Genomic DNA, 14,797 nt, shown 5'->3' on the forward strand with positions numbered 1-14,797 from the left:
CTTTCCTTTCTTTCTTTACCTTTTTGAGAGTCAGTATCTCACTTTTTTATTTTATGAGTATAAAACCTTTAGATTGAAGATCGACAATGACTGCCCTCCCCCCTCCCCCCTCCCCCGTCATCTCCAGTCAGTTTCACAAATCGTGGAAGGAGGAATCTGTCAAGGTTTAGCAAAGACTTTTAAGATCTGCCACCTTCTTGAACCCGAGGCTGATGTCCAGGTCTGGTTGCCGCCAGGGAAGGCCTGCCGATTGGGTTCCGGCATAGCTAATTCTCAGCCTGGAGTGGTGTCTATGAGGATCTGGGGTCAAGGGTTCCCTTCCTGAGGATGATGTTGTCATAGGGAGCCATCGCCCCGGTTGTAAGAACAGCAAATGTCTTTTTTTTTTTTCTTAGAGTCAGCTTTGGGAAGAAGGGGTTCATCATGGTTCCATATGGGCTCGGCAGGCCTTTCTCCTTGTCACTGGGCACAGGGTCACGGCAGCAGCTGGGCTTCCCACATCGGTGTCCGGGGCAGGAGCACAGCCTCCGGGCCTGTCTGCTCTGCTCTCTACAGATGCACAGTGGCCGATGGAGGAGGTGGGAAGGTGGCATCTGCAAGGGCCCACTGCTGAACCGGGAACCTGGTTTGCCCTTTTCAGAGTTCTGTGGCCTGGTTCAGTTGCAGGCCCCAGCCCAGATCTTTCCTCAGTAAGCTGGATAGTTTCCTGCTCCGACGGGCAAGGTCCCGTCAGGGACTCCAGCGTGGACCTCATCCGGTTAACAGGCTGTGCTGCCAGCTCTCCGTGCTCACAAGTCTTGTCTCTGTACCCCACAGTACCTCACTTTTAGCTCACGTTGGAACTCAACATGCAGTCCAGACAGGGCCTTGAACTCGTGGCCATTTCCTGCCTCTCAGCCTTATAAGTGTGTTTGCCACCATGCCTGGCCTGTTTTGTTTGTTTGTTTTCCTCTTGCTTGATATAGGTCGTCATGTTGCACAGGCTAGACTCAAACTCTTTATGTAGCCAAGGCTGGCTCCATTCCTCTTGCCTCCAACATGCAAGGACTACTGGCACACAACCCCATGCATGCCAGATACCTTGCATTATTAAATCCAGAATTGGGGTGAACTTGTTTCGCTCTCTTAGCTCTTGTCCCTCATGTCCACTTTCCTCTGTCACTGTTGTCTAGTCATCCCTGGGTCTTCAGTGTGGGGCGCGTGGCTGAAATTCATTCTCCTTGCCTCTATGGTGGCAGGGCTCCCCAGTTTTGGCTTTTGCAGGGGAGGAGAGACAGGGAACAACAGGCACCGGAGGTGGAGGAGAGAAAGCCTGCAGATCTTAGCTGACCTGGCCTCACCCACCTCAACAACTCTCTCCTACCTTCTCTCACCTAGGGATACAAACCACTCACTGCACCCCGTGCTGGAATCACGGCTGACTGTCCGGTTAAACTTTCCCAGTTAGACACACTCTTCCCAAGTTATACATACTCCCCAAGTTGTTGTACACACTTCCCAAGTTGTACACACTTTCTAGGTTGTATGCACTTTCCAGGTTGTTGTATACACTTTCCAAGTTGTACATATTTTCCAGGTTGTATATGCTTTCCAAGTTACAAACATACCTTGCAACTTTCCTTGGCCTTGTCAGTTTGTGAGACTCTGCTTGAGGACCTCTGGAAACACAATGGCGCTAAGGGTGTGGCAGGCGCAGCTTCTTCTCCTTGGCCAGTCCCTGCCTTGGCTAGGGATGTGACAGCAGGAACCAACCTGTCTGCCCTGAAGCCCCGGGACGATGGTCAGCACCAACCATCCAACCTACTTGTACATTTCTTGCTGTTTGAGAAGAGAAAGCCTCTTCTTCTACCACTCACTGCATTCCTAAATGATATATCCAGGGAGCGGGTTGGGCAATTTAGAGACGGGGGCACTCCAGGCCCTTTTGAAAAAGTAGCGGCCAAGGTACCTTCAGTGGGACGGTGAGACCCAGCTATCGCAAACGGTGCCAAGGGATTTGCTGTTCTGTGATGAGGAAGAGATTAGAAAGGCGGGAATCTGGGGAAGTAGGGAAGGGATCACACAGGGCTTTGGAGGTCAGAAATGGACTCTGAGTTGTCATAGTGCCACGCAAGGGCCGGACAACGAGGCTGGGCTTCCTGACTCAGCCACACACACAGTGTATATTCTGCAGTGTGGAGTTTCCTCTTAAAACATGATGGGGTCATGTTTCCAATTAGTGCTACACAAGTCTTTTTCATTTTCCTTTTTTTTAAGGACAAAATCCAAACAGGGGCTGGAGAGATGGCTTAGCAGTTCAATCATGGGGACTTGGGTTGAATCCCAGCATCCACAGAAGAAGCCAGCTGGCCACACACACACACACACAAACAAATAAAATATTAAAAAAAATCCAAACAGCATGACCTATGGGCCTTTGCTACCCTTCCTTATAGTCTTGGGTTCAGTGAGAAAGCTCTGGGCGAGGTCTCACCTCCTCATCTGCATGAATCCCGAGACTACCTCCCGCCCGCACACAGAGTCCCCATGTGAAGTGAGTTTCATGATGCTTGGTCAGGGCACCAGACAGTCAAGGCTGGTCTTCACAAACAGTCGTGGCTGCGACCCAGAAGGGACCCTGGAAAGCCTCCGCTAACTCTTCATCAGCTATTGCTTCTCCTTCTCCAGAACCCACTTTTCTCTTCTTCCCCTACTACTAAGCATCACTGCTAAGCAGAGTGAGCCCTTGCTGTTCCCATAGTAACCCAAACATGGACAGGCAGTCTTCTGAGTTTCCTCTGGGAGATCTTTACAGTTGTGCAAATTAGGGCATTGACAGGGCTTGATCCTCGTGCACTTCGTGACCCTCGTGACCCCTAAGCTCCCTGCCTTGTGTCCCACACCTGTTCCAGTTTAGCTTCTTTGTCCACTTCCAGCTCACAGCCCGTCCCCCTTCTTGGCAGGAGAAACTCGTCATGTTCTTTTCAATTCCTGTCTCCTTCAGTTAAGGAAATTCGACCCTCACCTTCTCTGACCTCATCGTTCTGAATAAATCCTCCTGGTGAAATTTCCTGCCCTCGGGGTTGGTTGTGTGTGGGAGTGTGATTTTTCTTCTCCATCTGCTTTTGTAACTTCTGCGAACCCCTGTGGACCACAGCTGCGAGCCTGCTCCTCAGAGATTGTTCACAGATGTGCTGTCTGGAAGCGCTGGTAAAGTAACAGCTCAGAGACAGCCAGGCATCCAGAACGCAGCCTCTTTCCATGGGACCCTTGGAGAATCTTCTGCAGACTCCAGAGCTCAAAACACAGTGAACATCATCAACAGCGCTCTGTTAAGACTGTCTGTGTCTGTCTGGGGCTGGAGAGATGGCTCAGTGGTTGAGAACATTTACTGTTCTTCCAGAGGCCCTGGCTCGGTGCTCAGCAACTCAAGTCTGGCGCCTCCGTGGGACTTGATGCCCTCTTATGGGCTCTGAGGGTACCTGCCCACACACTCACACACACACACACTCACACACACACACACAAAATAAGTATTTCTTAAAGGACTATAGAACGGGGAAATAACTTAGAACTGTCTCAGCTGTATATGACGAAGTTTTATAATTTTAGTTTCTTTCTAGACAAAGTTCTTAAAAGAATAACAGATGAAAGTTCATGCATAAATCACATGTTTCCTCACTAACTAAATACAAATTTGATAATTATTAAAAATCAGTTTTTAGTGACCCAGATTGACGAGGAAATGCCGCTGGGATTCTTTTCTGATCTGCCGCAGAACTTTCTAACTCAAGAACGATGCTGCCGATCTTGGCTTATTTCAGAAAACCACAGTGAAAGATTTTGAAGGAAAGCTGGGACGGAAAAAGCACTGCCCCCTCTTGACCCCAAGTCAGGGGACACGGCGGCACCCTTCCAGATGTTCTCAGTTCAGCGAGTGACTCATGCCTTCACAAGCCAGACCTCGTTCCGACGTCCATAGGGCTTCATAGGAGGGTCATATCCGGCACAGTAGTAGACATCACCCTGGTAGGCGGCTGGTGTGCCCTCCAGGGTGGTACGCAGCTGGGTGGCGTGCGCGATGTAGTCTGCTTCCTTGGCATAGCCACCGAACTGCCTAAAGATGGAAGAACAAGGGCTGGTAAGAGAGGACCTGACCTCGCAGAGAAGGCAAGGCTTTTAGAGCAGACATGACCATGGTTAGGACAAGCATGCCAGAGCCTCATCTGTAAACATGTGATGTTTTTCCTCTTGTTATGAGTTTTGTATGCAATATTGCAACTAAACACTCTAACTCAGGAACGAAATGCAGCAGTGATCCCAAGCTAACTATGAGCTCTCCTGGGGCCTTTCACCATTTCCTCTGGCTCCCTCTGCTGTCACTCTTCTTACCCTGTCACCAGCAGGAGGGACAGACACCTAGGAGGAGCCAGGTGGAGCTGTCAAGGTGGGGGCAGCAGCTGCGTGTCTTCTGAAAACAGGACAGCTGTCCTGACTGAGCACATCCTAACAGGGACACAAGGTAGCTTCATTAGATCAGAGCTGACCAAGGCTGGGACCCAAGGATGTCTTGGGAGGGACCCCGTGCAAGCCTCATATGCTTTCCTAATGAAGAAACCACTTCTAATTACTTCCCTTCTCAGCAAAATCATAAAAACTTTCCTTTTTTTAGGAAGTAAAGGGAGTCCTCACAAGCTGAGTTAATTCTCCTGATGGCAGAAACGGGGGACAGAGAAGCTGCCCCTTCCCAGGTTAGTCTGTCTCTTATATCACTGCGTCCACAGCAAAACTCATCCCGCAGCCAGCTCTAAATAAACCACTCTACATCCGGGCCACACTAACCTCTTTATTAGAGTCAAATACACCCGCATTGCTAATGAGCTTTGTGACTCAAAAATCTGACTTTGGACCAGCCAAGATGAGGCCAAATGATGCATTATTTTTGGTGGAGTTCTTTGAATCACGCTTGGCTCTTTTACGAGCGGGTTAGTCACGCTCTGCAAGCACTCAGCCTGTTGATGACAGGGTCACCCAGGACTTGGTCTGTGAAGGGCTGACTGCTCATCCTAATGGCCAAACAACAGCCAGCAACAGGCAGGAAGATGAAGCCAATCTCAAATGAACACAGCTTAGTTCTTCATGCGAACTGGAGAGTAGAAGGCAGAGAAGACCGTCTAGCCAGAGCTCATTGAGCTTCACCAAGGAGGAAATGGAATCAGAAGAAAGTAAGAAAGTTTCAAAGGCTTTTCTAGCCTGCAAGACATTGGAGTTGTGTGATGTCTGTGTCTGAGAGTCACCAGTGTGAAATGACTATGGGAACGTGCAGAAGGCTTCCCACAGACTCTGTCTTGATCTGACACTGTTCCCTGAAACAGATGATTCTCCTCTCCATTGCTGATTTTGGGTGGGCTGTACCATCGCACAGACTGGAGTCCTGGGCTGAATGCAAAGGGAAGAAAGAAGCCACCCGTGTCATCCTTTACTCTCCACTTGACGACCGTGGATGTCATGTGACAGCCACTCACACTTCTGCCTCCAGACTTCTCTGTCTCTACAAGTGCCATTCCCGTTCACACGGAGCCAAGTGAAATCCTTTCTACCTTGAGCTATTTTGTTGTTGTTGTTGCTGCTGCTGCTGTTGTTGTTTGAGTATTTTGTCAAAGGGTCAAGGAAGCTAATACACACTGAAAATCTTACACTGGCAAAGAAGTGGAATCAGAGATTCTCACTGAGAAAGCCAAGAAACGGGTTGTGGAGACACACGTGTCTCTACTCGGGAGATACTGGCTCTGGTCAGTTAGGAGCTATTCAAGGTACAGATGTTGCTCAGAAAACTGAAAGGTTGCTCTTAGGGGGTCCTACCACCTCCCTCAGTGGTGACTACAGGAAGAGGACCTATCAAAGGCCTCTTGGGAGTGGAGACCCAGTAGAGAGTGACAAAGGGAATGTCATCACTCAAGAATTTATAAAGTCCCCTCCTGAGAAAACCCTGCTTTATTCCTGGGCAGCACATAATGCTTGTAATAAAATTAAAATTTCCCATTGCTTCGCCATGGAAACTACCAGGAAACAAACAAGGCTGGGAGGGTCATAGAAATATAAGCATGTTCTGCTGTCTCTGCTCACATTACCAATTCGCTCTGACCCTAATCACAGAAAGACAAACAAGCCAGAGAGTCAGATCCTCTCAGGACCACAGCCCCTCGGAGGCAGAAGGCCAAGCCCTGGCTGACTCAGCCCGCCATCACCAACAAGCCCCTCATTCCTGCCAGCCTCGCTCGGCCTCCGGCACACTCAGGGCGACAGCTCCGTGCCCTCGCTCCTCGAATTCGCGAGCATGCTTGAGTGAGCACGAAGGAATGCTCGTAAAGTGCTTTGAGCTCCCAAAAGGAAATAAAGTGCTTAAACTGTTTTCGTCAGCCTGTTAATAGGTTTGTGACTCCTCGTCTTCAAAGAAGCTGTCCTCCAGGGCACTGTATTGTATCTCACCCAGTGTCAGAATGGCGACTGTGGTTACCGAGGAAGCAAAAGACATACACGTGTACACACACACACACACACACACACACACACACATGCACGTGAGTCCAGGAAAACAAAAAGAGGCAAACTAGAAAGACTAGAAAAGTTGGGAGATGGTTAAGAGCCAAGCTTTCAGTCAGTCAAGGAGGCCAATTTGCATGCCATGTTATCTTTCAGTGAGTCTGTGGTGCTGTCAGTGAGGGAGGAAAAGAAGACGACTCTGACTGAGGTCGACCATCTAATGTGGTCTAAAACTTTGACAAGAGGTGATACCAGATTACAGAGTTAGCTGTGGTCCTAATTTCTTCTCCTTCTCTTACTGTGACAAAACATTGACCAAGAGCAGTTCAGAAGACAGAGAGGGTTTATTTGGCTCACACTCCCAGGGCACAGTCCATCACTATAGGAGTCAGGATTTGAGTCTGGAGGTGGGAACCAAAGCCCAGGCTGTACAGCAACAGCTCTCAGCCTTCCTAATGTTGTGTGACCCCCTACTACTGTTGGTCATGTTGTGGTCACCCCCCAACCACGAAATTATTTTGTTGCTACTTCAGAACTGTAATTTTTACTACTGTTATGAATCAGAATGTAAATATCTAATATGCAGGACATCGGATATGTGATCCCACTGAAAGGGTCCTTCAACCCACCAAAGGGGTCACGACCCACAGACCACTACAATAGAAGACCCATTCCCACCCCCCACCCCTCACCCCCAACTCCCCACCCCATGGCTTGCTCAGCCCACTTTCCTAAAGCACCAGCACCACCAGCCCAGGGGCTACACCTCTCACAGTGGGCTGTGCTGTTGCATATCAATCATTCATCAAGAAAATGCCGAAGACATACCTACAGGTCAATACAACGGAAGTAATTTCTCAATTGAGGCTCCCTCTTCCTAGGTGTGCTGGTTAATTTTATGTCAACTTGACACAAGCAAGGGTCATAGGAGAGGAGCAAGGCTGTAGGGCCCTTTATTAACTAGTGCTAGAAGGGGGGAAGGCCCAGCCCATTGTGGGTGGGGCCTGGGCTGGTGGTCCTCGGTTCTATATGAAAATAGGTTGAGAAAGCCAGTAAGCAGCACTCCTCCATGGCCGCTGCATCAGCTCCTGCCTCCAGGTTCATGCCCTGTGTGAGTTCCTGTTCTGACATCCTTAGTGATGGACTATGACGTCGATGATGATGATGACGACGATGACAACGACCTTAAGTCAAATAAACCTTTTCCTCCCCTGCTTGGTTTTAGTCACAGTGCTTCATCACAGCAACGGTAACCCTGACTAAGATATCAGGTGACTCTAGCTTGTGCCAAAGCTGAGAAAACGAACCAGCTGTGTATGCAGCAGCTATGTACCAGACAAGAAGAGTAACTGCCCATCTCAATTCCACAGGAAGAGGACACTTCATTGATGCCGGCTGAACAAGCGCAGGTGCTGGCTGGCTGGGACATCCTTGAGCACAGAGCCCAGGCTGGAGCTGTAGGAGGGTAGAAAGCCTCTGCTCTGTGGTGTCCTGGCCACCAGCGTTAGCGGTCAGGTCAGACATACAGAGATTATAGGGGCAGATGAAAACACAGCATACCTGGAGATGTGTGGGCATTTACATATATGATCCTGTCTCATCCCTATGACAAACTAGGCATTGTTATCTCTGTCTCACAGATATGGAAACCGTATGAGTCAAATGCCATCAAGTTGACAGTCATGGCTGCTGAGTGAACTGGTTTCCAGCTCTCTCTCTTCTTTATTGTTTGGTTTGCTTGGGAGAGTAAAGGCCTTGGTCCCCTGAGCCACGCCCTTTCCACCTTCTAGTCTTTTTCTTTTTGGACCTAGTGCCTCACTCTGTAGCCCAGGCTGGACGGATACACTTATCATGGGCTTACTATATGATGCCCTAGCTGGCTTCAGATTCATGACGGACCTCCTGTCTCTGCCTCCTTAGTGCTGGGTTACCAGCAGGAGGCACATCCCTGCCTCCAACTCTTGCTTCCACAAACATGTCATTAAAATGGTGACGGTCTCACTTAAATCTCCCAGTCTCGCCTATCCATTGTCAGTCTCTGCTGAGAATCCAGGTGTGGGGGCTGCATTCTCACCTCGGTGGGCAAAAGGAGGACAGTCATCTGGAAGATCACCTTGAGTCTTAGTGTAAGAAGAATTCTATTCCCTGAAGTATTCGGAGAGGGCTTGTGAGACGGCACAGCTGGCAAGGTGCTTGCTGCCAAGTCAGAAGACCCGGGTTCAATCCCCAGCACTTACATGATGGGAAGAGAACCATTTCCTTAAAGTTGAATTCTGACCCTGACACGTACACCAAATAAATGTGTGTATGTGTATATGTGTATGTGTATATATGTATGTATGTGTATATGTGTGTATATGTGTATGTGTGTATGTATGTGTATATGTGTGTATATGTGTATGTGTGTATGTATGTATGTATGTGTATGTATATGTATGTGTATATACATATACAGTGGTGCATATTTAATCCTAGATCTCTTGTGTATTCCTGGTCAGCCTGTTCTACATAGTGAGTTTCAGGGCTACATGGTAAGACCCTGTCTCAAACAAAGATTTAAAACAACAACAACAACAACAACAACAACAACAACAACAACAACAGTAGCAGCAGCAGCAGTGCAACAACAACAACAAAAACAACAAGACCTATTCAGGTAGTGTTATCTTTTTTTCTAAGGCATTTTATTTATCTATACAGTCCTGCTAATTAATGCATATTCTCTCCGTGGACACCTCTTTAAAAGGCTGCAGAAAAAGAATTTAGCATCAAGCATTCTCACTGTATTCCTTGCAATGCGGTTCCCTTCGCATTCTCACTGTATTCCTTGCAATGCGGTTCCCTTCGCTTACCAACCTTGCTTTCAGTGAAGCCAGAGTGACACACAGGAGCCAAGTGCTGTAAATGCACATTTGACTCGTGGTGACACCGTGTGTGGCCAAGCGAGGGATAAGCTCACGGTAAGTTAGGATGGTGCGTTCAGTTGTAAAACATTCACCCACGGAGCCAGGCTAAAATAAACACAGTCTTTGGTTCTTCCACATTTTGTTTTGGTTTGTTTGTGTCAAGGTTTCTCTGTGTGCCCCAGGCCAGCCTCAAATTCATAATCTTTCTAGTCTAGTCCCCCACGTGCTAGGGTTAGAGTTGTGTGCTGCTTTTCTGTGTTTAGATTTCATAGACTTGTTCCTCCGCTCCCTTTCCCCATCCCTTGCTCCCACCCTTTCTTCCATGGATTCGCTTTATGTGTGTGTGTGTGTGTGTGTGTGTGTGTGTGATGTGTGGTGTGTATATATGCTCCTTGTATGCTCATGTCTGTGTATACTGGTGTGCACACAAGCATGTGTGAGGATCAGAGGTTGACACTGGTGTCTTCCTTGTTTCTCTCCATCTTATTTTCTGCGATGTCTCTCACTCTGCCTGGAGCCCACTGATTTCGCTTGACTGCCTGGCCATTAATCCCCGTCTTCCTGCCTCTGCTTTCCCGGTGCCGGGATCAGCCATGTGTATTACTGCGCCTTTTCTTATCCACATGAGTGCTGGGGATAAACTCAGGTCCTCTGGTTTACAAGGCAAGCGATGCCACCCACTGACCCGTCTCTCTAGCCCCTTAATCGCTCCTTTAACATTTATTTATTTATGTGCACATGTATGTTGTGCATGTGTGTGTGTGTGTGTGTGTGCGTGCTTGCATGCGCCATGGTGCACACGTGAAGGTCAGAGGACATCTCTGAGGGGACTGATTCTCGCCCTCCATTTTGTTGAGAAGCAGGGGGTCTCTTGTTTGTGCTACTTCACTGTGTACCCCGGGCTAGCCGGACTGTGAGCTTCCAGATGATTCTTCTGTCTCCACCTCCAGCTCACCACGGGGGTGGGGGTGGGGGGTGTGGGGTGTGGGGGAGGGGAGGGGAAGTTGAGACTACAGGTGCATGGCACTGCGTCTGTGTTTTTATGTAGGTTCGGGGAACTGAACTTAGGTTAGCAGGCTTGTGTGGCTAATGCTTACAGCCACTGAGCCATCTCTCTGGTCCTAATCCACCCTTTATCTAGGTGTCCTTTCCAGTCATAAAGAACCCGGTCTTATAGGAGTGGTTAACTCTTATGTCCTGAGGGCAGGAAATGTTAAGATGTGTTTGAAAGTAAGGAAGATGCCAAAGCTGTTGAGAGGTGTATCAACAAACTAAGAAATCAACTGGAAACCAGCATGGCTCCTACATTTGACATCAAATTGACATAAAAAAACCTCAGATCCTAGTACAGCAGTGCTCGCCTGTAATCCCAGAACTCAGAGGGTGGAGGCATGGGGAGCAGAAGTCCAAGGTCCTCCCTGGCTACTCAGGGAGTTGGAGGCCACGGTGAGATCCTGAGACCTTGTCTCGAAAAGGGAGGGAAGGGCTGGGGAAATGGCTCAGTGCGAAGGTGAAAGTGCTAGCATGCGATCGGAGTTCACGATCTATCGGAGTTCTCACTCGGAGCACCCACAGTAAAAGCCAGACACATAGCCAAAGCGGCTATAAGTCAGCGCTCTCTCCGGGTGATGACGGGAGAGTACCAGCAAGCTTGCAGGCCAGCTAGCTCGGTATACAGCAGACAAGGACCGGAGAGTCTGTCTCAAACAAAGAGAACGCCGAGGCCCAGTACCCAAAGCTGTCCTCTCACCATCACACCCGCTTCATGGCATCCACACACCTGTATTTATATCCACACCACATAAATAGATTTTCTTAAAGCCAAAAAAAAAAAAAACCAAAAAAGATAAATGAAACAGTAACAACAACAACAGCCAAAACTGAAGAAGAAGCGCGAAGCAGTGCGATGCAGCCGGCAGCGTGTTTAAAGTCGAGCTTCTGTTGAGAGTAAACAACAAAATGAAACACTAAAACCAAGCAAGCCACCAATCAACCAAAACCAAAAAGCAAAACCAAAGCAAAACAAAACAAAGCAGAGAGGAAGATCACCACCTTTGGAAGACCCCAAGGAAAGAAATCAATAATCAATAATCCTAAGAACCAGCAAAGGAAGAGAAGCTGACAGCTCTGCATCCTCCTCTCCTTCCCACCCTTCCTCCCTCCGTCTCTCTCTCTGTCTCTCTGTCTCTCTCTGACTCTCTTTCTCTCTCTGTGTCTCTCTGTGACTCTACCTTCGTAAAACTGAGAGGGAGGAGGGGAGCCTTGTGTTCGATGCCAGCTGATAATGACCATGAGGAGAGGACACCACCATCTGATAAGCTCCCCCGAGGCAGGCACATCCCCACTTCCTAGTGACTCCACAGGAGCAGAGCTTAGCAGCCTCAGGAGCCCCGACCAGGCCTCGGCACCTAGAGACACAGGAGTCCCTAACAGGGCTAAACAGCTAGGAAAGATTCTTGCTCCAAAGTCAACAGCCTCGGCCAGAATGCATCTCTAGTTCCAACACCAGTCTACAGACAACACAGGGGCACAAGGACACATAGGTGACACATAAGTGTCAGGAGGAAGGTTGAGCCTTTGGGAAACAGCAGGACCAGTGATGCACCAACCACAAGAACAAATGGATATGCTCCGTGGTGTGCAGAATTACAGACTGAAAAGGCTTAAAAATGCACTGACCAAAGCCAACAAGATGACTCAGCAGGCAAAAGTGCTTGCTATATACACCTAATGACCTGGGTTTCATCCTCAGAACCTGCAATGAAGTAGAAAACTAACTGTCAAAAGTTGTTCTCTGGCCTCCTCATGTGTGTGTAGAACAAGCATGCCCACTCTCATGCACACATATCACACACACACCACACACACACACATCACACACACACACACACACACACACACACACACACACACACACACACTCACACACTAAAAAAAATCAATAGACTAATTGAGAAGGATGCATGAGTTCAAATATACCTTTAAAATGAACTGTAGCAGATAATGGGGGAGTCAGGTGTGGTCATCTATGCCTCTAATCCCAACCCTTGGGGACGAAGGAGGAGGATTATGAAGTCGAGGTCAGCTTGGAATACATGATGAAACCCTGCCTCAAGCACCAAAACAAACAAACAAACAAACAAAAACAAGCAGCTAGAGAAATGTATCAGTTTATATTGTTAGAATTTAACAAATTACTGTTAACATTTAAAAGTAGTATGGCATTATAATATTTTAAAAAACATCCCATAATTAAAATATCTATGGATGAAATCATATACTGCCTAGATTACTCAAAAAATAGTTGAGAGTGTTTTCCTTCCCGGTCACCGTATGATGGAAACCTGTCCCTGAGCTGAACATCCATGCCATCCACCCATCATGGAAGTGATGGGTGCAAATGGCTTCCCTATCTTTTGTGCTCTCCCTTCCATAGGTGGCTGGGCGTGCAGCTCAGTGAGACAGCGTGTTCAGAATGAAAGTATGCATAACGTATTTAGAGACAGCAGGAATTGTAATGTGGTGGTTTGGGTGCAAGATGCACCCCCACTGGCTAAGGTATTTGAGCTCTTGGTCCCCAGTGGTGGTGCTGTGTGGGGAAATCACGGAGCTTTCTGGAGGAAGGGCGTCACTGGCTGTGGGCTCAAAGAGTTTATAGTCTCGCCCCACCTGCTCTCCTCTCTCTGTTGAAGTTGTGGTGGCTCAGCTTCTAACTCTGGACTCCTGCTGCTGTGCAGCACCCGCCATTGTGGACTCTCCCTCTGGAACCGTAAGACAAAATAAATGCTTCCCTTCATAAGTCACGTCTGGTGGTGGTATCTCACCACAGCAGCAGACAGGTAGCCAGTGCGGCAGCCACTTGCTATTCTGAGGCTGGATGAGCGCCTTGGCTAGAGATCGGCCCCACCTGCAACTGTGGCTACTGCTGTCGAGGATGCTTGTCCCCCCCTCCGTGCCTGGCTAGGCACCGGTCACAGAGTGATTTCAACAGCTGGGGAATCGCCAGTCACTTAGAAGAGACTTGGTTTCTGAGGCACGACTGGATCAAAGGATGAAAAACTTGTAAGTGGTACTTTAGAAAATACTCATAGGTTGCCTTTCACAAGAACCCCAGGATGTTGATCACATTAGGGATGCTTAACCAATGGGGGAAATTAAGGCTTAAAGAGGCTTACTAACCCTGCCCCTAGAAGCACGGTAGGTGTGGCTGCTGTGGCACATGTGCGTCAGTAGGCGGCAGAGAGGAGAGAGGCTACATCTACCCTCAGTGTTCTGACCTGTGAACTATAATGGTTAGTAGCCTAACGTTCCCTGGAAAAAGTGAGTTTGAGATGAGCACTGGTGTGGCCCACACAAGCCCCGATGGCTCTAGGGACCGAGAGCCAGGAGGAGACGATAGGGATCCTGCCTGGGACTGAGGGCTCCTGGCAGAAGTGAGCCTGAGACAGAGGACCACATGGGGCCACTTGGGGATTGGGGTGAGAAGGCAGCACAAGATGGCCACCAGATCAATGCCATGCAGGCCTGGCGGGGTGGGTGGGACACATATCATGCCCGAGATGACCCCCTGCCTGGTGCCATAATGCACCAGGGTACAGTGCTCCTGAGATGACTCCAGACACTCAAAGACTCTGGGTACCACTAAGAGGAGCAAGTAAAGTGGCAAAGAAATGGAGCAGAAAGAGAAACAGAAAGATGTGGGCACAATGAAGAGAGGCAGAGCTGGAGCCTGGAGGGCAGAGAGGATGTGAGTAGCTGGTGACGCCTTGTGATGACCATGGTGGGGTTCTGGCCTGTGCTGCCTCTGGGGGCCACTGCAGCAGCTGGGGTCTGTTATCACTAAACAACAGACAGACATCCCTGGTCTAGGCTGTTGCCTGGGGACATGTTGATATCTGGGGGCTGAGCAGAACTGGCCCCACCCCTCACCTGTCATCATGGGAGAGCTGGCCCCGGGGCCATGAGAGCAGGAGAGATGACCCCACCCCTAGCCAGCTGCAGTACTCGGGAGAGCAGTCCCCCCCACCCCCCCCACACACACACAGTTCAGGAGTCGCCTATGAGCCACCCCTGAGGGTACGAGCAAGTGCTTGGAGACCTAACACTACCATTTACCTTCCATGTAGTGTCGTGGATGAGGGAGAGATATCCTCCTCTCCCATTATCCCTCACCACCTGTGGCAGCCAGGAGACCTGGCACAAGAGTCATGAGACCTCTTAGGAGAGCGGGCCCTGCCCCTCACCAGCCACAGCACTTAGGAGAGCAGGCCCTGCCCCTTGCCTGAGCAGCACTGTAGAGTTGGCCCTTGATGTGGGAGTTGTGGGTGAGCTGGCCCTGAGGGTTCAAGGGTGGGAGGATCAGCCCTGCC

General features: G+C 49.2%; 1 protein-coding gene and 1 non-coding gene across 2 annotated transcripts in view; one reads left to right on the forward strand and one right to left on the reverse strand.

Annotated features, from left to right (window-relative positions):
- Positions 1 to 3,558: 3,558 nt before the first annotated feature.
- Hebp1 (heme binding protein 1) overlaps positions 3,559 to 14,797 on the reverse strand; it is a 29,268-nt gene continuing 18,029 nt past the window's right edge. Inside the window, exon 4 of the mRNA XM_052175141.1 lies at positions 3,559 to 4,096. Coding sequence (XP_052031101.1) covers positions 3,922 to 4,096 — 175 coding nt within the window. The 3' untranslated portion in view covers positions 3,559 to 3,921. The remainder of the gene's footprint in view (positions 4,097 to 14,797) is intronic.
- Positions 13,608 to 13,737, forward strand: LOC127679545 (small nucleolar RNA SNORA17). The gene has a single exon (XR_007976844.1). It is a non-coding gene; the product is annotated as a small nucleolar RNA SNORA17 (small nucleolar RNA).

The sequence above is a fragment of the Apodemus sylvaticus genome, chromosome 2, assembly GCF_947179515.1.
Source record: "Apodemus sylvaticus chromosome 2, mApoSyl1.1, whole genome shotgun sequence".
Taxonomy (NCBI): Eukaryota; Metazoa; Chordata; class Mammalia; order Rodentia; family Muridae; genus Apodemus; species Apodemus sylvaticus.